This window comes from Rhamphochromis sp. 'chilingali' (genome assembly GCF_963969265.1).
Source record: "Rhamphochromis sp. 'chilingali' genome assembly, chromosome: 19".
Classification (NCBI taxonomy): Eukaryota; Metazoa; Chordata; class Actinopteri; order Cichliformes; family Cichlidae; genus Rhamphochromis; species Rhamphochromis sp. 'chilingali'.
Window position 1 is genome coordinate 13478965 of NC_137946.1, and position 19364 is coordinate 13498328.

The following is a 19364-nucleotide window of genomic DNA, read 5'->3' on the forward strand; positions in this document are numbered from 1 at the left end:
ATCCAATGCAGTTGTAGCTTACTAGGAAAGCCGGAGTATCCACACTTTCCATTGGCGGAAGAGTATGGCAATCTTCTCTCATTGGCTTAAAACTTCCGTTACTAAATAATGGTTTTAAGACAGCTTTTTTTATTTGAAGCACCTGGACACTGAAATGCCTGGATAATACTTTGTGAGGTGAACCATAGCCTTCCATTTAAAAACATTCGTGAGCTATATTCATAATGAAAAGTATCACATGTTGGAAATTAGTGAGACAGGGACGCACATAAAGTATGATAATTAGGTTGGTTATTTATTTATTTATTTAGTTTACAAAAGCAGAAGTCTGAATTTGGAGTTTGAATATTGTGGTAAATCAAGTGGAAATTTCAAGATGAGCTAATGTGAGAGGCTAATGTTGTTGAAATATGGAAGTGATTTGTTTTTTCACAGGTACAGCAGAGATCGGTGTTCCTGCTGCCCAATGACATTCCAGCTCAAACAGCAAAAATTAAAAGGACTCTGACAAATAAATAAGACAACACATACCTCATTTATCCCAAAGGTCAGGAATTTCTTTTTTTACACCATGTAAAGTTAACTAGAAAAAAACAAATAAATATGTTAAATAAAATTAAATAAAATATAACAACAATACATAAAAAATATTTTTAATTAGTTTTTACTATTGAAAAAAGTAAAAGATGGATCAATTCTGCAATGAAAATGACCAAATAGACAAACAATAGCCACATTTGTTCACAGTATGTAAATCATTTTAAAAGACATAAATGCATTTTTGAATGACAGGCTACCTGTAAAATATGTTTGGTTTTTTTGTACTTTTTTTAAAGTACAAAAAAACTTTGAGTCTTTGATGAGTCTTGTGACTTTGTCTTGTGACTCAGAGATCCTCTTCTGCATGCCTTGGTTGTAATGGGTGGTTATTTGAGTTAACAGCTACAGTCTACAATGACAAAATGTGTAAAAATAATGTATGCATTCATTAAAATGCACTCAGATTCTCCAATAATCACCTTTCTGCAACCTCCACCTTTTCATACTCTTGAATAATCCATTAGATTGTAGTCTTATTATCAATCAGCTGATGCATTGATCTGGAACAAAGAGCGCTTTGATTGCAAATGAAAACACTTCAGTCTGTGGTGATTTTTCCATACCTCATTCACTGTGCCTGTCGCAGCATGTGAGAAAGAATGAGCGGGGCATAGAGCGGCTAACATATGAGCGTGTAACTTAAATGAGTTTTTCAATGGATTTATTAAGCACTACAATTTAATTACACTTTCTAGTATACTTAACAATACCCCTGCACTAATTACTGATCAGTAACCGTGTATAGAGTGGGGGAAATGATTGTTTGAGAAATGCTGAGTATGATCAAAAGAGCACCATTCCTACATTCAAGCACAGAGGTGAAAACATTATGCTTTTGGTTATTTTTCTGCTAAAGGTACAGGACGACTTCACCACATTGAGGGACCAATGAGCAGGACCATGTACAATAAAATCTTGGACAATACCCTTGTTTGCTCACCCAGAACACTAAAGATGGGTCAAGGATGACTTTTCCAGCATGGCAGTAGCCAAAACCAAGGCAACAAAGAAGCACATTAAGATTATGGAGTAGCTTAGCCACTCTCCAAACTCTCTCAGTCCTATAGAAAATTGGTGGAGGGAGCTGAACCTTTGAGTTTCCAAGTTGCAGCCAAGAAACCTAAAAAAGTTTCTGTAAAGAGGAGCGGGCCGAAATCCCTCCTCAGATGTGCACAAACCTGGTGACCAACTACAAAAAAACTTCTTACCACCATGCTTGCTAACAAGGGTTTCTCCAGCAAGTACTAAATCATGTTTTGATTGGGGCTCAAATACTTACTTCACTGAATGATATGCAAATCATCTTATAATTTTTATGTAATGTTTTCTTTCTGGGTTCTTTATTAAAATCCTCCTCTATCCTTTCTCTCTCGGTTAAAATAAAACTGCCATCAAATTTGGAGACTGTTAATTTCTTTGTAAGTGAAGATCAAAATAATTATTTCCATCACTGTATCCTGGTCACATTTATTTAGCCGTTTTTCTGGTGACCTTACATATAATAATGTTATTCTAACTAATAATTAAGATATAATTATTATGTCTGTGTGTCTGCTTAAAACAACCAAATGTCAGCAAGGCTCTAAACTGCTCATTAGTGGAAAAGTCACATGCAGTTTGCATACAAACCAAATCTGCCATGATGCAACTATACATGCTGCAGAGAGCTAACTCCCATCTAAAAAAAATGGCTGCATGCAGAGGATCACTTCCTTTGATTTCTCAAATTAAAATGATCCAGCTCTTCTCTCTGCTGAGAGAAAAGCGATAAGAAATGTCAGTAAACATGTATACCATCTCATGGGTTACTGACAGAGATTAGTCAGTGCTATGTCTGATTTGGTGATGTGCAGCACAGAAGCTCCACAGACTTTCAATGCATGCGACCTACAGAAATACTCTGACAGTTCTGCAGTGGCAGTGAATTTATTAGTGATAGGCAGGAAGAGTACAGAGCACCAGTGGATGATTGTGTGGCGTGTTCTGTGAAGAAACGGCAAAATGATGAGATTTTCTGTCAATTAGGCGTTGCAAGCCCAGTGTACTTGCCTGTGGTCTGCTTTGGGAGCTGGTGACATGAACAGAATCACTGAAAAGGCTAACTCTGCAAATGCCAGCAAACTGGTCACTTTTGAAACTGTGGTGAAGATGTGGTGTCAGTGAGCAAACTTTAAACTCCATGGATAATCCTGTCCCCCTCTGCACCACTGACAGGCAGCGGATCACCTTTTCCAACAGACTGTTTCGGCTCCACTGCCACAAGGACAGATATAAGAAATCTCTCAGACCAAATGCTACCTGCCTCTATAATTCAAAAATGTCTGTCAGAGAGTCATCTGCCAGATACACTAATAATAATAATAATTTCTCAAATATGGGTTAAACAAACTGTTGCTCTAATCATGATCATATCATCCTGAGTGGATTATTTAGGAACCAAAAACTACACCTTGCTGCTAGACCAACTAATACACTCTACTCCACCTGATCAGTGGCTGTTATTCTCTTGGTTGTTCAGTGAGTATTGTAATGTATACAGTAATTTTATAAAACGGCACTCATATTAGTGAAGTAAAATGAGTGAGAGTTAAAAGATTGAAAAAAAGGATTTAGCAACCAAGTTGTTCCATTCAGATTCCAGTCCAGAAGGTGGCAGTATTAGCCGTAAAAGCTGTTCTCCAACCGCCATTGAAAAAGAAGAAGAAACAAGAGGGCGCCTGTGCCCCTCCCTTGCTTCGTTAGGATGTATTTTTTTGTGTAGCTGGTTTGTTTATGACGCGGTTCTCTGGTTCTGTTAGCTTGACAGCTTATCAAGTGTGTAATGTTGTGAAAAAGCATAACAAAAAACTCGCTTGTGGCGTTTTTTTCGGTCGATACTGTGCTTTGTGCAAGATAGATCTAAAAGAGGGTCAGGGTTAGTTAGCATTAAGTGCTGCTTAGTCGTTCGACAGGATTACATTTGTTAGCTGCAGCGTAATGTTGGACCGGAAAGTTGTTATTTGACGACTCCCGGGCTCGGGCAATGGAATATCAGTGTTAACATAGAGGACGTTACAAGCGCATATGTAATACCTTTCAGTCATTGGCAGGTTAGGCTTATACACAGCTGCCTGGAAACTAGGCTAGCTAGCGAACTACATTGACGTTAGCATGGCGTCAGATACAAGTGACACGGAGGAATTCTATGATGCTCCAGAGGACCCCAATTTTACTCCGTCTCCACAAGTGTAAGAAAAGACGTTTTGCCAATATTACTTTTGAAAACGGTGTTAAATTGCTTGTTTTTTTCTTGTCTCATATATATCTAGCTAGCGTAGTATTGACAGCTAACGTTAGATTTGCAAAATGGCCATTCTTTCATGAAAAGCATGAACTCAAGCTGCTTCAAAGCCAGGTCATGTGCCGTGTGCAAAATACGACCCAGTCTGTTTTGTATTTAGATGCCGAATATTAATTATATGCTGTCATACAGTGCTTATGTTCACCAGCTATTCAGTGCAGGTACAGGAGAGTCTAACCCTCAAAACACTCACAAGTCACATGATGACAGTAGGATTTGGACTGAAGGAACAGGTTTCTTATCAAAGCTGAAACCACAATGCAAATTTACAGTTTTCATCCAAAACATAGCTTGTTGGAATAAAAAAAAAAACCCGACTGAAGGTAGCAGTAGCTTACAAAACTGTATTTTTGTATGATCCGCTGTATGACAGCTCGATTAGAGATTAATAATGTAATGTAACTTTTAAAGGTGCATTTTGTGTCTGTTTAAAAGCAAGCGGTTACTGAACCACTCTGTAAATGTTTAAAGTGTGTGCTCTGTTGCTTCTATTATTTCTTCTGATCAAAAGTTATATATGGGGTAAAAGTTATTTAATTCATTGTCTCAACTGCTTAGGTGACAGGTAAAATTATAAAAAGTTAGATTTTTGTGTTGTATTTGGGTTTTTTTCTCTGCTTTATAAGTTTAGCCTATATCAGTTTTAAACCACGTGTTTTGTGTTTCTTAGGTCTCCCGCAAAGTTCGTCATTCCTTCACCTCAGGTATGTTTATTTAAATCTAGGCACTGTTGAAACAAGGTGTCACGGGTTGTGCTGAGTTGCTCTTGGAATGATTACTCTATAGTTCAAAGTAATATGGCAACAAAATAGTGACTTTTTGATTTTTCAAATTCATATATATATGCGCACGGACACACACATAAAACACTATTAGTTTGTAGCTTGTCTATAGTTTTCCTGTCTCTGAATGACCTTTGGGAAGGGGTGACTACAGTAAAAAAAACAAAAAACATAGAGATCTATGCATTTTCCAGTTATGTTTATTAATCTTGCTTTATCCATGTTTATCCCTATGAAAGGTGCAGATTTTTACCTGTACCTTGGTGATCGTGTGTAAACGGCTATGAGCAATACCGTTCCTAAACACCTTTGTGTACTAATTGTACAAGGTCCCCTCCAAGCTCATGGCGATGTAATGTTTTTTTGACAACTACCTTTATGTTAACTCTCAGTGAAATTTGCATTACTTTGCATGTTTTTTTTTTTTTGTTGTTTGTTTTTTTTGCATGACCTCGCAAAAAAAGTTTGCATTTCATCTGACTCATCGTAAAAGGCTTTACTGTTTTATGATGTGGTGTCATGTGGTATTCTAGACTGCTGCTGGTTGTGACAGCAGTGAGAGTCAGGACACCCTCAGCTGTATATGTACTTATGACTGCAGAGTTGGGTTAGAGATCGTTGCTGTCAAGACTTGTTTTTTACAGTTATGGCTGTGACAAGTTTTAGTGGTGCAACATTGATTATTCACAGTGGTTTTGTGTGTGTGTGTCATTTGCAATTTTGATTCTGAACCAACATTGTTATGATGTTAGTTACATGTTAGATGATGCTGATAGCTGTCCAGGATAAGAGTTTAATGCTACTGTATGTTGGTAGTATGACACATTTGTCACTGAAGACCTGATCTGGGCCAACAAACAACCGAACTTTTCAAATGGATCATCAGGAATGCAAAGCAGGCTGTCAGAGAAAACAAGTTACTGCAATGAAATGCACAAATAATTGCAAGGAAAAACAAAAATAATATATATGCTATTGCAAGGTGATGCAAACGTTAAAGACAACAATCGCCTGACCTCACTCCATGCAGGAAATGGGACCAAAATAGGAGAGCGGTATACACATTTTGAGTGGTAACAAGATGTAGACATTACTTTCAATCTAGAAAAGCCATTTGTTATATCATAAGCTGGCAGTTACACAAGGAATTAATATAAAGGTAAACAAAGAATTATTACATAACATAACCTCCAAGACTGTGTTGATGAATATCATAAGATAGATAAACAATTCATCTCTAGGTTTCCATTTGTGTGGATACGCCTGAATAACTGTAATTTAGCTGTCATGTTACTGTTGATATTTCTCCTGTGTGTGTGTGTATTGTAAGTACATGTTGGTAAATGGTCTATATGTTTGTTTGTTTTTTCGAAACAGCTTTTGCACAATTCAGTAAACGTTGCGCAAGATTTGAGCTGTGCCACTTCTGAGACTCAGCAAGATGATTCGTTACAGGTATGTTTCTCTAGTCTCATCCTTGTTTAGAGTTTTGTTTTAAGTTCTGTGCAAAGAGAAACACATTTTCTTAGAGATGAGCTATAACGTAAAAAAATAGATGTTGTATTGCTAAATCGACTGTGTTTTCTCTTCTTTTAGATCATTGATAGTATCATCGAAGAGAGTCAAAAGGGAGACGTAGGTGAGGTGGCTCAGCTGTTAGATCAGCTGCATGTTGATGTAGCAGCCGAGCCAAATGAGCAGAATAATGGTGACAGGCTCCCTGGGGAGCTGGCTGTGCCAGCTGTTGAACCCCAGCTTGTCGAGAGGCCAGAGGAACAACGGAATAGCATAGTATCAAACGGCGAGTGCTCTATACCTGCTCTCGAGCCCACAGGTCTCCCAGGGCCATCAGCTGGCTCACAAGAACATGTTCAGCCTCCAGACATCACCAGCACCATAGGACAGAGTCAGCCCAGCCTGTCTGTTGCGGTTGCAGAAGGTGGTCAGGAGCCAAGACCGGCTGACATCTTAGACCAGGTTCCCTTGACTGACAGGCCAGCTGACTCGGACTCCTCTGGGTCTTTAAAACCTCAGCAGTTCACAGTGGAGCCAGACATTGTAGCTAGCACAAAGAAGCCTCCTCCCTCACGCCCACCCCCTCCAAGCGGGGGTCCTCCTGCAAGACCTCCGCCACCATCTCGGCCGAAATTACCTACCAAGAAGTCACAGGAGTGTGTTAGGCCAAGTGGGCTGGAAGGTAGGCAATACAGTGTGATTTTAATGGGTCTCAATGTCAAATGTGTTGCATCAATCCAGTGTGGGATTTTAAACTGTTACCTTTTACTAAACAAGTGTTAAAATGTCTTTATCTTTTATGTATGTCTATGTACTTATCTGCCACATCATATGAATCACACTAACATAAAGCAGACAGAAAAAGAAGACGGTTTTTCTTATAAAGTTTTTTTTGTTGTGTTGCGTGATTTTTTTTCCAGTGTCTGCTGTCAGTGTGGTCTGCAGTGATTCTCTGGAGCCATCAGGCCTCCTGTCTCCTGGCAGCACTGTGAGGAGTCTAACCAAAGAGCTGCAGCATTCCTTGGATCTGGCCAGTGCTACCAGTGGAGACAAGGTGGTGACGGCACAGGTGAGTGAGGCTCAGACCTCTTTTTGGTGCTAAAAAAGGAATTTAAATATTGTGCAGTAATTTCTATTTTATTTATTTGTTATTTTTATTATTTATTTTTAGGAAAATGAAGATGAACAGACCTCATCTCAGAGCGGAGGACAGACCCCAGGCCCTCAACGTCCTCGGTCAAATTCTGGCAGAGAACTGACAGATGAAGTAAGAGTCAGTTTTTGTGTGTGCTTGAGTCCAAGCCACAACCTAAAATCGACACATTCCTGGCACCGGTCGTCATTGCAACAAAAATATGCTTGTGGGCATCTTAAAACAGGAAATCTTGGCCAGTGTGATGATCAAGAATTTAGACACTGGGGAAGAAATTCCTCTAATTCAGGCGGAGGAGAAACTTCCTGCTGGGATCAACCCTCTCACTCTGCACATTATGAGGAGGACCAAGGAGTACATCACGTAAGCAGAACATTATTTACGTGGGTTAGCTCGTGTTGCTGTTGTCAAATTCAATTTAAAACTGTTCAAATCACAGCTTATTAAACAAGTCAATGAGGGAAAGATTAGGGTGAAGCCAAACACTTGACCTTCAGATCAGATTCTCAGAAAAGGTTTTCCCTGTTGAGGGAATAAGTTGATTACAATGGGTTGCACTGATATTGCTCACATAAGTTTCCCATGGAAAACATGGTTAAGCTTTATCATCTAAAACAAGAACCTGGTAAAGTTTCGAGACGACGCTGATATATTTTTGGCTTTGCAGGAATGATGCAGCACAGTCAGATGATGATGAGAAGACTCAGACTCCAATGACAGACACAGACGGTGGAAAACTAAAACAGAGAACGTAAGGACTAGTGGTTTTTGGTTGCCTTTTGCTGAAACTTAGTGTATTTCCCTCTTTCACAACATCATCTAATTTAAAGTATATTAATGGTTTGTTGGTATTTCTGACCAGGACCCAGTTAAAAAAATTCCTCGGCAAGTCGGTGAAGAAGGCCAAGCATCTGGCTGAGGAGTACGGAGAGAAGGCAGTCAACAAAGTGAAAAGTGTTCGTGATGAAGGTAAAAAAAAAAAAGAGAAGGAAGTGAAAGGATGTTGTGCAGAGGCAGTTGTATTTTTTTTTAAAAACCATACAGCCTATATTCATGTTCCTGTGGATAACTTACTAAACATTACAAGAAAGTGTCCTGTCCAACTACAACCCTAGTTGTCGGTATAACAAGTTGTGTGCACACACCGTTTTTAGTGTGTGCTTTTTTTAAGCACCATAAAGAAAAAAATGCATTAAAAATACAGTTTTCTTGAACACAAGAAAATAAATAGTCTTTGACTCTGTCTCAGTTGTACGTGTTCACTATTAGAGCTCTGACTATTATCACAGAACCCTTATGAGTCCAAGAGTGCAGAAATATGGACCTGGTAATGAGCATAATGGGTCTGACTTTAAGAATATCCCAAATGCCAACACAGGCTTGTGAAATAACCCTGATACACTTCTTCTTTTTGTTTATCCTACGCTCAGTCTTCCATACAGATCAGGATGATCCATCATCGAGCGACGATGAGGGTATGCCTTACACCAGGCAGGCCAAGTTCAAGGCTGCGCATAGCTTCAAGGGTCCCTTTGACTTTGACCAGATTAAGGTTGTGCAGGACCTCAGTGGAGAGCACATGGTGGGATTATTGTACCATGTTATTTTATGCACTGACACACTGTGTGCTACTACATGCTTGTATTAAGAGATCTTTGTTTGCTTGTGGTTTTTTTTTTTTAAGGGGGCCGTTTGGACAATGAAGTTTTCTCACTGCGGGAGGCTGCTGGCAACTGCGGGCCAAGATAACGTGGTTCGCATTTGGGTCCTGAAAACAGCGTTTGATTACTTCAATAATATGAGATTAAAGTACAATACTGAAGGTAAGCGCATTAGCAACATATTTGATTTCTTTTTCATTTGTATGATAATTGATTATTTGGGGGGAAAAAGAATTCAGCTGCCTGTCATTTTGCTTTGAAGGAGCCTTTTTTTTTTTTTTTTTTAACAGTCGTCTTGAGGCTCTCTGAACTATTACAGGCAACATAACAAAGAAATGATTTTAAATTTATAGTATGGAACCGATAGTTTCAGCAATCTCCCTCCAGGAATCTGCTGACATTTGTGAGTGTTTATTATAGGGAGTGCAGAATTATTAGGCAAGTTGTATTTTTGAGGAATAATGTTATTATTGAACAACAACAACCATGTTCTCAATGAACCCAAAAAACTCATTAATATCAAAGCTGAATGTTTTTGGAAGTAGTTTTTAGTTTGTTTTTAGTTTTAGCTATTTTAGGGGGATATCTGTGTGTGCAGGTGACTATTACTGTGCATAATTATTAGGCAATTTAACAAAAAACAAATATATACCCATTTCAATTATTTATTTTTACCAGTGAAACCAATATAACATCTCCACATTCACAAATATACATTTCTGACATTCAAAAACAAAACAAAAACAAATCAGCGACCAATATAGCCACCTTTCTTTGCAAGGACACTCAAAAGCCTGCCATCCATGGATTCTGTCAGTGTTTTGATCTGTTCACCATCAACATTGCGTGCAGCAGCAACCACAGCCTCCCAGACACTGTTCAGAGAGGTGTACTGTTTTCCCTCCTTGTAAATCTCACATTTGATGATGGACCACAGTAGGGCTGCACGATTAATCGTTAGAAAATCGCGATCTCGATTCATACTTATGTGCGATCTCATTTCCAAATGACAACGATTTAAAAAAAAAAAAAAAAAAAAAAAAGACGACGACGATTGTACCGCAATCTGATCCGGGACGTAATCTGCATGAAAACAAGCGCTCACTCTTCCTGCTCAACAAATGACAAGGGCGGAGCCTTATACCACGTGAGGGTATTAGCAGGGGAAAAAACAACGGTGAGCACGTCAGTGACAGGAGAAAATCTGTCCCGGTCAACCACCCAAACATCAATAACGGGAATCTTATACAGCGCTTCCCTATACCCGTCGAACTCCCGCAGGCACAAAGAAATTACGGAGGTTATTACTTATCACCTGACCAAAGATATGGCTCCCATCAACACTGTGCAAAACGAGGGATTTAGGAAAATGATCAACACCCTAGACAAACGCTACACAGTGCTGTGTTATTTTTCTATTGTTGCACTACTTGCTCTATACACGAAGTGTCGAGCAACAGTGGAGACGGAATTTCAAGCAGTACAACATTTTGCGGCAACAACAAAACATGAGACAATTGTTGTTTTTATGTTTGTTTATTGTTTTTATGTTCAGTTTCAACGAAGTTGATGTGCAGTTAATAAGTGCAATAAATATTTATACTGGAAAAGAAAATCGTGAGAGAATCGTGATCTCAATTCTAAGCCAAAAAAATCGTGATTCTCATTTTATGCAAAATCGTGCAGCCCTAGACCACAGGTTCTCAATGGGGTTCAGATCAGGTGAACAAGGTGGCCATGTCATTAGTTTTTCTTCTTTTATACCCTTTCTTGCCAGCCACGCTGTGGAGTACTTGGACGCGTGTGATGGAGCATTGTCCTGCATGAAAATCATGTTTTTCTTGAAGGATGCAGACTTCTTCCTGTACCACTGCTTGAAGAAGGTGTCTTCCAGGAACTGGCAGTAGGACTGGGAGTTGAGCTTGACTCCATCCTCAACCCGAAAAGGCCCCACAAGCTCATCTTTGATGATACCAGCCCAAACCAGTACTCCACCTTGCTGGCGTCTGAGTCGGACTGGAGCTCTCTGCCCTTTACCAATCCAGCCACGGGCCCATCCATCTGGCCCATCAAGACTCACTCTCATTTCATCAGTCCATAAAACCTTAGAAAAACCAGTCTTGAGATATTTCTTGGCCCAGTCTTGACGTTTCAGCTTGTGTGTCTTGTTCAGTGGTGGTCGTCTTTCAGCCTTTCTTACCTTGGCCATGTCTCTGAGTATTGCACACCTTGTGCTTTTGGGCACTCCAGTGATGTTGCAGCTCTGAAATATGACCAAACTGGTGGCAAGTGGCATCTTGGCAGCTGCACGCTTGACTTTTCTCAGTTCATGGGCAGTTATTTTGCGCCTTGGTTTTTCCACACGCTTCTTGCGACCCTGTTGACTATTTTGAATGAAACGCTTGATTGTTCGATGATCACGCTTCAGAAGCTTTGCAATTTTGAGACTGCTGCATCCCTCTGCAAGATATCTCACTATTTTTGACTTTTCTGAGCCCGTCAAGTCCTTCTTTTGACCCATTTTGCCAAAGGAAAGGACGTTGCCTAATAATTATGCACACCTGATATAGGGTGTTGATGTCATTAGACCACACCCCTTCTCATTACAGAGATGCACATCACCTAATATGCTTAATTGGTAGTAGGCTTTCGAGCCTATACAGCTTGGAGTAAGACAACATGCATGAAGAGGATGATGTGGACAAAATACTCATTTGCCTAATAATTCTGCACTCCCTGTATATTGATGCTATGATTATTTTTTTATTATACTGACATGGTGATTGGTATTCTCTCAGTGATAAATTCAAAAGCCCTGGCAAAAAGGTAGCTGGAAATGCATACAGGGACTCTAAACAGACTGTGTTTACCTGATATGTAGCTACATTTCTAGGGAGGTGCACGTCAGGTTACACCTTAGGCTTTCAGAGGGGTTTGTGGTTACAATGTAGCTATGGCATAGATTTCCCACTGAAGCATAAATCCCCAGTAAGACATAGGAAAAGGTCAAGCAAAGGACCTGAAAGATGCAGGACCTTGTGCTGGTCCATCACCTGATCACTGAAGCCTCATCAGAAATGGTCTCAATGAAAGGTTGGCTTTCAAGAAGCCATTCTTAAGGAAGGAGAATAGGGAGAAAAGCCTGAGGTAAGCCAAGTTACACAGAAACTGGGCTGAAAATCAGTGACAGCAGGTCTCATGGAGTGATGGATCCAAATTTGGCATTTCTGGTTTAAGTTGTCAGTGCATAAATGGAAGGGATCAGGAAAGGGGTTGCACAACGAGGATGCGGCCAGTGCTACTGGAGATCAAAAATGAAGAAATTTTGAATGCAGAAAAATCAGATTTTGACATATATTTCTGAACATGTGGCAGTCAGTGTAACAAGGCATACCTGAATAGAAGAACGGAGTGAAACACTATCAGTCAGCTTTGAATGTCCTTCAAGAGGCCTGCAGAACCATTCCTGAAGACTACTTAAAGAAATGAGCAGAAAGCTTCTCAAGCTGCCAACTCTGTTTTTGCCCTATATACTGCATCTGATGTATGTTTACACATGCTTTAGTAAATAGTTTGTTACACCTATTTAACATTTTCCTAGCCAAATATAAAGAAATTAAGACTCAAGACTGTTCCAGAAGATGTTCAAGTTCTTGTTAGAGAAACCTTCCTTTGTTTTTTCTTCTCCAGGTCGAGTGTCACCTTCTCCTTCTCAGGAAAGTTTATGTTCTTCTAAATCTGACACTGAGACTGGGGTGAGTGATGACACTAACACAAAAATCAGACATTTTTAAGCCATTTTTGTTCCAGATGTGTACCTAAGTGACATTTTTATTGTAGGCGAGTTGTATTCCAGAGGACCCAGACACGGAAGATAGAAATGCCCCTTTCCGTCAAGTCCCTTTCTGCAAGTACAAGGGTCACACGGCTGATCTGTTGGACTTATCCTGGTCAAAGGTGATTAAAGCACCCTGTTAAGTTTTTCTACCCCCACACATTTTCTTCTCTCTTGTCTCATCTTTTCCAAAAAAATTTTTGTCTAGAACTTTTTCCTGCTCTCCTCTTCCATGGATAAAACAGTCAGGTTATGGCACATATCCAGGCGAGAGTGTCTCTGCTGCTTTCAGCACATTGATTTTGTCACAGCCATTGCTTTCCATCCCAGGGTACGTTAAGTCACCTTGCATTACTGCTCTCAGCGCAAATCATACATCTATTATTTTGTCTCACAGACTCCATTCATAGTACTTTTTTTTTCTTCTTACCCAGGATGACAGGTACTTTTTAAGCGGCTCTCTAGATGGAAAACTACGGCTCTGGAACATTCCAGATAAGAAGGTGGCTTTGTGGAATGAGGTGGATGGCCAAACCCGGCTCATCACCGCTGCCAACTTCTGCCAAAATGGGAAATATGCAGTGATTGGCACCTATGATGGTCGATGTATCTTCTATGACACAGAGGTATACACATACATTGCTTCATCCAGCCCAATACATGGTTTAATTATTTCTTTATAGTACTTTTTTTCATGAACACATCCATTCAAATATGAAGCAAATGCATTTTTCTGTTTGCACCTTGTTTTTAGCGTCTGAAATACCACACGCAAATTCATGTGCGGTCCACCAGAGGAAGGAACAAAGTGGGACGCAAGATCACTGGCATTGAACCTCTGCCTGGAGAAAATAAGGTAACAGCTGGCCATCACTACAAATACGTCTGCGGTGGGTCGTCAAAAGGGCTTGGTAAACTGCGGTTTACTAGACCATCTTTATTTCAAGGCTTTCATAGCTTAATTTTTCAGATTTAAAGAGAATAAAAAAATATATATAAAGAGAAATAAAATATTATCTTAATATTTAAAGATATTGGTCAGTAAAACTTTGAGGGACTGACCTGGAGCTGTTGGGTTTTGCTGAATTGCTGTTAACATTATGATGGTGTAGATGTTAATAATTAAAGTCTTGTTTTTAACAGCACAAAATTTTGAGTCGAAGTCCAGGGCAAACTTCAGAATGCTGATAGGCGCTGGTTCATTGAACTAATCAATGGAATACTTGATTACTAAAATAATCGACAGCTGCAGCCCTAGTCGTCAGTGTAACAAGTCGTGTCTGTAAGACTTGTGAAATGCCAAATGTTGAACTGTACCCTTTGCCCATAGATTTTGGTGACATCAAATGATTCCCGCATTCGCCTTTATGACCTGAGGGACTTGTCTCTATCAATGAAGTACAAGGGTTATGTCAACAGTAGCAGCCAGATTAAGGCCAGCTTCAGGTAAGGGTGTACATTGCTTCTAGTTTGTTTGTTTTTTGTCAGTTTCTAACCTTAAGCATGGACAAAAGCTCTTTCTGTTGTTGTTGTTGTTGTTGTATTGACACAGTATGTTGCAGTAAACCTGTTTGGCCTTTTTCCTGTAGTCACGACTACTCCTTCATTGTAAGCGGCTCAGAGGACAAGTACATATACATCTGGAGCACTTACCATGACTTGAGTAAATTCACATCTGTACGGCGGGACCGCAATGACTTCTGGGAAGGGATTAAAGGTAACTGTGGTTATGCTAAGTGGCAAACACCGTTTAATGTAAGCAGCCATGGGGCTGCCACTAAAGAGTTTTTCTCTTTCAGCACACAACGCTGTGGTTACGTCAGCCATCTTCGCACCCCACCCAGGCCTTATTGTCCCACAGGAGAGTGGTGCAGAGAAGCCAGAAGCAGAGTGTAAGAGCCTGGACTCCACAGACTCTGAAACGATACCCTCAGGTATGCCCCCTTTAATTTGCATATGACTCAAGATTTCTTAAAACATCACAGTTCAGTGTCGTAAACTTGCAATGCAATTTTCTCTCTTTGCAGGAGCATTAAAGACAGATCACACAGAAGTTCTTCTCTCCGCTGACTTCACTGGAGCCATCAAGGTTTTTATCAATGTAAAAAAATACTGAGCATTTTAGAGGCTCTTGGCTCTTCAGGTTCAGGCCCGTCTATCAGTGATCAGTCCTAAAGGTTGAGGACAACTTGTCTCAGAGCCTTGTAAGGTCACTAAGTACCTAATGGTACTGAGACAAAGTTGTCTGTAGTAGCGGTTTTTGGTAAACAGGGACCCTAAAATAAAAGGGAATAGGTGGAATAAATAGACTGTAAATGGACAAAGTGAGGTTCCTTACCACTTTTTGTTTTTAAATCTTTGATACCAGACAACTGTGAACAGTTTGGTCTGAACGAAAGATCTGGACATGTGAAGCGTGAACAGAAACTAAATATGTTCAGATACGCACGTGTACATTTCAGGCGGTATGGTCAGGGCTGAATATAGCTAGAAGACTACCTGTAACAGTATGGGGCACCTTATGCTTTCTTTGGCTACCACATTTCAGAAGAAATTTAGAGAAGCAAGGCCCTGATGTTGGGCAGATTTTCATGTCTTGTGTTAAGACGCATTTGTCTCAAGGTGTCTAAAGCTGGACTGTAATGTCATTTACAAAATATTCGTGCCTACAGAGTCTAGATTGCTTTCTAAATTACACTTCTAAAGCTTTCCTCTCACTTTATCAAATATTTCAGCAGATAACAAACATTTCAGTGCAGGAGATGTGTGGCTACTAATGATCGGGGCTGGGCATCTTAAATCTGTGTTTCAGAACCAGTATTGGGTCAAGTACTTTTGATACATTTCTTTGTTCAATGAAAGCACATTTCATTCTATAAAACAGTTGTGTAAATTTACTGTGTAACATTGCATACTTAATGCTTTTGTAAACAAATGCTCTATTACTTTCCTCAATAAAAATCCACACAAACTAAAAGAGTGCTTGTCGACAAGTCATTAACTTAACATTTTGATGCTTTTTCTCACGAATCATCTTACACACACACACGCTTCCATCACCAAAGGTGATTTATTTAGTGTCCGAACTTTACAGCGACTTGTTTGTTTTAAACCAAACATTAAAACAAAAATAAATATAATTACAGTGTTCATTCTTCATCATATAAAAGTGTACTGAATCTTGCATGGAGTGTTTTAGTTATGACAGAGCAGACGGGTTGGTCTGTTTGAAAGAGCGCTGCAGAAGTGCACTGTGTTACTTTGTGGACAGGAGCACGCACTGCAGAGCTGAGTCAATGTTTGCTCTTCTTTGCTTTCTTGTGTGAGCCACGGGGTGACCGTGACCTGGATTTGCCTGCCTTGTGGTCCGGAGATGGTGATCGGGAACGTTTGGACCGTTTGGGAGACCTGAACAAAACAGAAGATAAAATACTGACTTTAAAGATAACACTCAGGATGGATGCTACTGCAAAAGCATCAGTTGACTTACTTTAAAGGAGAGATGCTCCTTGATTTTCGGGCCTGGTGTCCAGGGTCATTACTACGTCTTCTATCCCCATCGTCATTTTTTCTGCTCCTTTCTTTGCTCCTCCTGTCGTCCTTGGACCTCTCCTTGGATTTTGATGTTGATCTCTCATTCTTCTCTTCATCTTTTTCAAACTCCTACAGGGCAGTAAAAACATCCCTGTTAATTTGTAGTTATCCAATTCCCTAATCAGCTCAGTCAGGTTTAATGGGAGTTTCTTTCTAGCAGGTTCTATAACAAGGAAAGTAATTTTTTTTTTTTTTTTTAAACCTCTTTGTCATCTTTTTTGGTCCATGGGCAAAAGCAATAAAATGCAGAATTATTTAAATGCAATGAAGCTGCTACATTAGAACACAAGTCCAGCAAATTCTGCTAGTTTTTTTTCCCCCCCTCTTGAGATCTCCACACATAACATACCCAACAGAGCAACATTTCTAGTAGTGAATATGAACCGTGCCACACAAAGCAAATTGTGCACAAACAAGAACCAACAGCACCTAGGTTAAAATAAACTGCAGCTACAGTTCCTTACCAGTAGATGGTGCAATATTGACAAACATTTACAACTCTGCCACTAAATCATTATTTTAACTGTACTGACCAATTTGAACTAATTTTGTTTCTTTTTTTTTCCCACTACACTGTTCATTATTAGAGGATGTGCTTCTATTATACATGAGTGACTTGTATTTTGCTTAAAGTGGGGCTCTTGGGGAGAAAATCTGAGCACCTTTTATTCCTCCACAGGTAAAACACAGTGCAATGTAATTTTAAAGCTATACTAATTCAAGTGGCTCATCAACCCACCTTTTGTAGCAGTTTGTTTCTGTAGTGCTCCACTTGTTGCTGTAAGCTCATTCCAGACTTCCTCTGCCTTTTGCCAGACTCCAGCTCATCTTGGATCTTCATAACCTTTACCTGTGTTATAGTGAGAAAGCAAATCAGTTCTGAACATTTACCAACTACAATCTGACTTATTGTCCAACATGCCTGATGGTGGTACTCACCATCAGGCATGTTTTTTTTTGTTTTTTTTTTAAAATAAGAACTAAAGGTACACAGTTTTCAGCAAATCTAACTCATACAAAGATGCTTTTGAACAACTTTTCACTTGCCTCTAGCTCTCTCAGCCTTTTCCTTTTGCTCTCAGACATCTGAAAACTTCTGAGCGAGCTTTGAAAAACCGCACTGTCATAGTTTGATAGACTGGAGGAATCGGCACTGCTGTCACTCTCCGAGTCTTCCTCTTGCGAGTTGCCACTGTTGACAGGCATGAGATCCATTTGACTGCAGTCTCTTTTTTTTAAATAAATGTACACAGGAGGCGAGACACTCGGGCCTTACCTCACGTTTGCTTCATCGCCGCTGTCTCGCTCCACCACAGTGTCCCACTTAGATTCAGTCTTTGCTATGAGAGATAAGAGAACAATAAGCACGATGATCTGGGCAGATTGATGATACAGTAACATCCTGACAAGTCTTACCTTGAGAAAACACCCCAGTATCAGTAGTCTTCTCCCACTTAGATAAAGGCACACTTGAGACAGGAACACTGCCTTCATCCACTGGGGAGATAAAACAGCCACAAGGTTAGGACGAGGACAGGTCATCCTTGAAAGGCTTCCAGTTAGATCGTGATAACAGTGACTTTGCTCTTTAATGACTGAGAAATACAGCACAAATCTGTTCCTGCTGAGATCGAGATGCACACTCGTTACTCAGGACGTCAGTGTTTTGATGTATGAGCTGGGTGGATTATTGACTTTTTTGGTTTTAAAAAAAAAAAAAAAAAAAAAAAAAGAACACTATTAATATGCTGTGGACTCACAAGGCATCCCATCAATGTCATCAGCGGTGACCCCTAAGGGAACACCGTCTATGTCATCAACAGGGACTCCATCCAGAGGGTCCCAGCCCATAGGGCAGCCATCCAAGTCATCCACAGGAGCTCTGTCCAAAGGTATGCCATCTATAGGTGTGCTGTCCATTGGTGCACCGTCAATATCACAGGATACTTCCTACGAAGAGACATGGAAATGCATTTATGTCGAGGTTCATTTACTTTTCAACAAGAAGGGGAGCCTATATTGTTGAAATGGCATCACCAACAGGCAGTAATAAGGGGAGTAATTCAGCTAACCTCTGCCATCTCTGCTAGCTCCTCCCCTGCTTTGGCAAAGCCGAGAAAGATATTCTGAAGGTGGATTAGATAAGGCTGTGGGTAAATGGCCCAGTCCTCCCAAGCTCGAAAACAACTCATGACCTTTTGCTGTGGAGAGAAAGAGATAATATGCACATGAAAATGTTTTGTTGTCCTATTTTTAGTAAATGTCCTTGTGCGAAAAGCAAGCGGATTCCATGATTACCTTAAACAGCTCAGCCTGCAGCCTGGCTTGTATGTTTTTGTGCGCTGCGTTAAGATCTCCAAAGATCTGTGGCAGCTTTGCTTCAAAACTGGAAAGATGAGGGGAAAACTTTAAGATGGTCAGACAAAGCTGAAATAAAATGCGATCAGAGTGCTCAGGCCAAACTTAGGGAAAGTCTCTTACTATTTCCGGTAATACGAGGCACCGGCTACTTTGGCACATGAATTGTGCAAGATGTCTGACACAAGGTACAATCTGGCGATCTGTGAGATTGAAGTGGACAGAAAAGTTCAATATGACCTGGTTATTGTAGCTTTACAGAGCTTCTGTGTAACACGTGTTTTATATAAAGATATATGGAAGCAAACTGCCTTCTTCTGAAGGGACGTCTGGAGCGAGGAGAAGGAATCGGAGACATGTCCCACTACTTCCTCTGCTGCGTCCGCTCGGTCAAGACAGAACATCATGGCATTGGCAATGTCTTCTCTCCCAGCAGCGAGCTCCTTAAGCAACATCTCCAGCCTCTGTCTGTGCCTGAAAGATGTTTACAGAAGAGTCATGTTCGTTCAGTTTAACTGAAGTTAGA

At 40.2% G+C, this 19364-nt stretch overlaps 2 protein-coding genes across 2 annotated transcripts in view; one reads left to right on the forward strand and one right to left on the reverse strand.

Annotated features, from left to right (window-relative positions):
- Positions 1-3298: 3298 nt before the first annotated feature.
- Positions 3299-15863, forward strand: wdr44 (WD repeat domain 44). The gene is made up of 20 exons (XM_080866207.1): positions 3299-3827; positions 4611-4644; positions 6100-6177; positions 6319-6919; positions 7158-7306; positions 7409-7504; positions 7617-7753; positions 8058-8141; positions 8253-8359; positions 8821-8972; positions 9075-9213; positions 12742-12806; positions 12892-13008; positions 13095-13217; positions 13321-13512; positions 13641-13742; positions 14217-14332; positions 14476-14603; positions 14686-14820; positions 14914-15863. The coding sequence occupies exons 1-20, from the start codon at positions 3751-3753 to the stop codon at positions 15000-15002; spliced, it is 2721 nt and encodes a 906-aa protein (XP_080722333.1). The 5' UTR covers positions 3299-3750; the 3' UTR covers positions 15003-15863.
- Positions 15864-15937: 74 nt separating this feature from the next.
- The window catches only part of LOC308386574 (U2 snRNP-associated SURP motif-containing protein), a 9360-nt gene continuing 5933 nt past the window's right edge, over positions 15938-19364 (reverse strand). Inside the window, exons 15-25 of the mRNA XM_080866208.1 lie at positions 19150-19312; positions 18962-19041; positions 18779-18866; positions 18553-18681; positions 18241-18430; positions 17897-17977; positions 17757-17820; positions 17528-17672; positions 17220-17330; positions 16377-16549; positions 15938-16294 (exon numbers count right to left, since the gene is read on the reverse strand). Coding sequence (XP_080722334.1) covers positions 16180-16294; positions 16377-16549; positions 17220-17330; positions 17528-17672; positions 17757-17820; positions 17897-17977; positions 18241-18430; positions 18553-18681; positions 18779-18866; positions 18962-19041; positions 19150-19312 — 1339 coding nt within the window. The 3' untranslated portion in view covers positions 15938-16179. The remainder of the gene's footprint in view (positions 16295-16376; positions 16550-17219; positions 17331-17527; positions 17673-17756; positions 17821-17896; positions 17978-18240; positions 18431-18552; positions 18682-18778; positions 18867-18961; positions 19042-19149; positions 19313-19364) is intronic.

Coding starts and splice junctions, on each gene's coding strand:
- wdr44 (XM_080866207.1), top strand. CDS start 3,751: ATGGCGTCAGATACAAGTGACACGGAGGAATTCTATGATGCTCCAGAG. Junction 12,807..12,891: donor AATCTGACACTGAGACTGGG/GTGAGTGATGAC, acceptor TTTTTATTGTAG/GCGAGTTGTATTCCAGAGGA. Junction 13,009..13,094: donor TGGACTTATCCTGGTCAAAG/GTGATTAAAGCA, acceptor ATTTTTGTCTAG/AACTTTTTCCTGCTCTCCTC.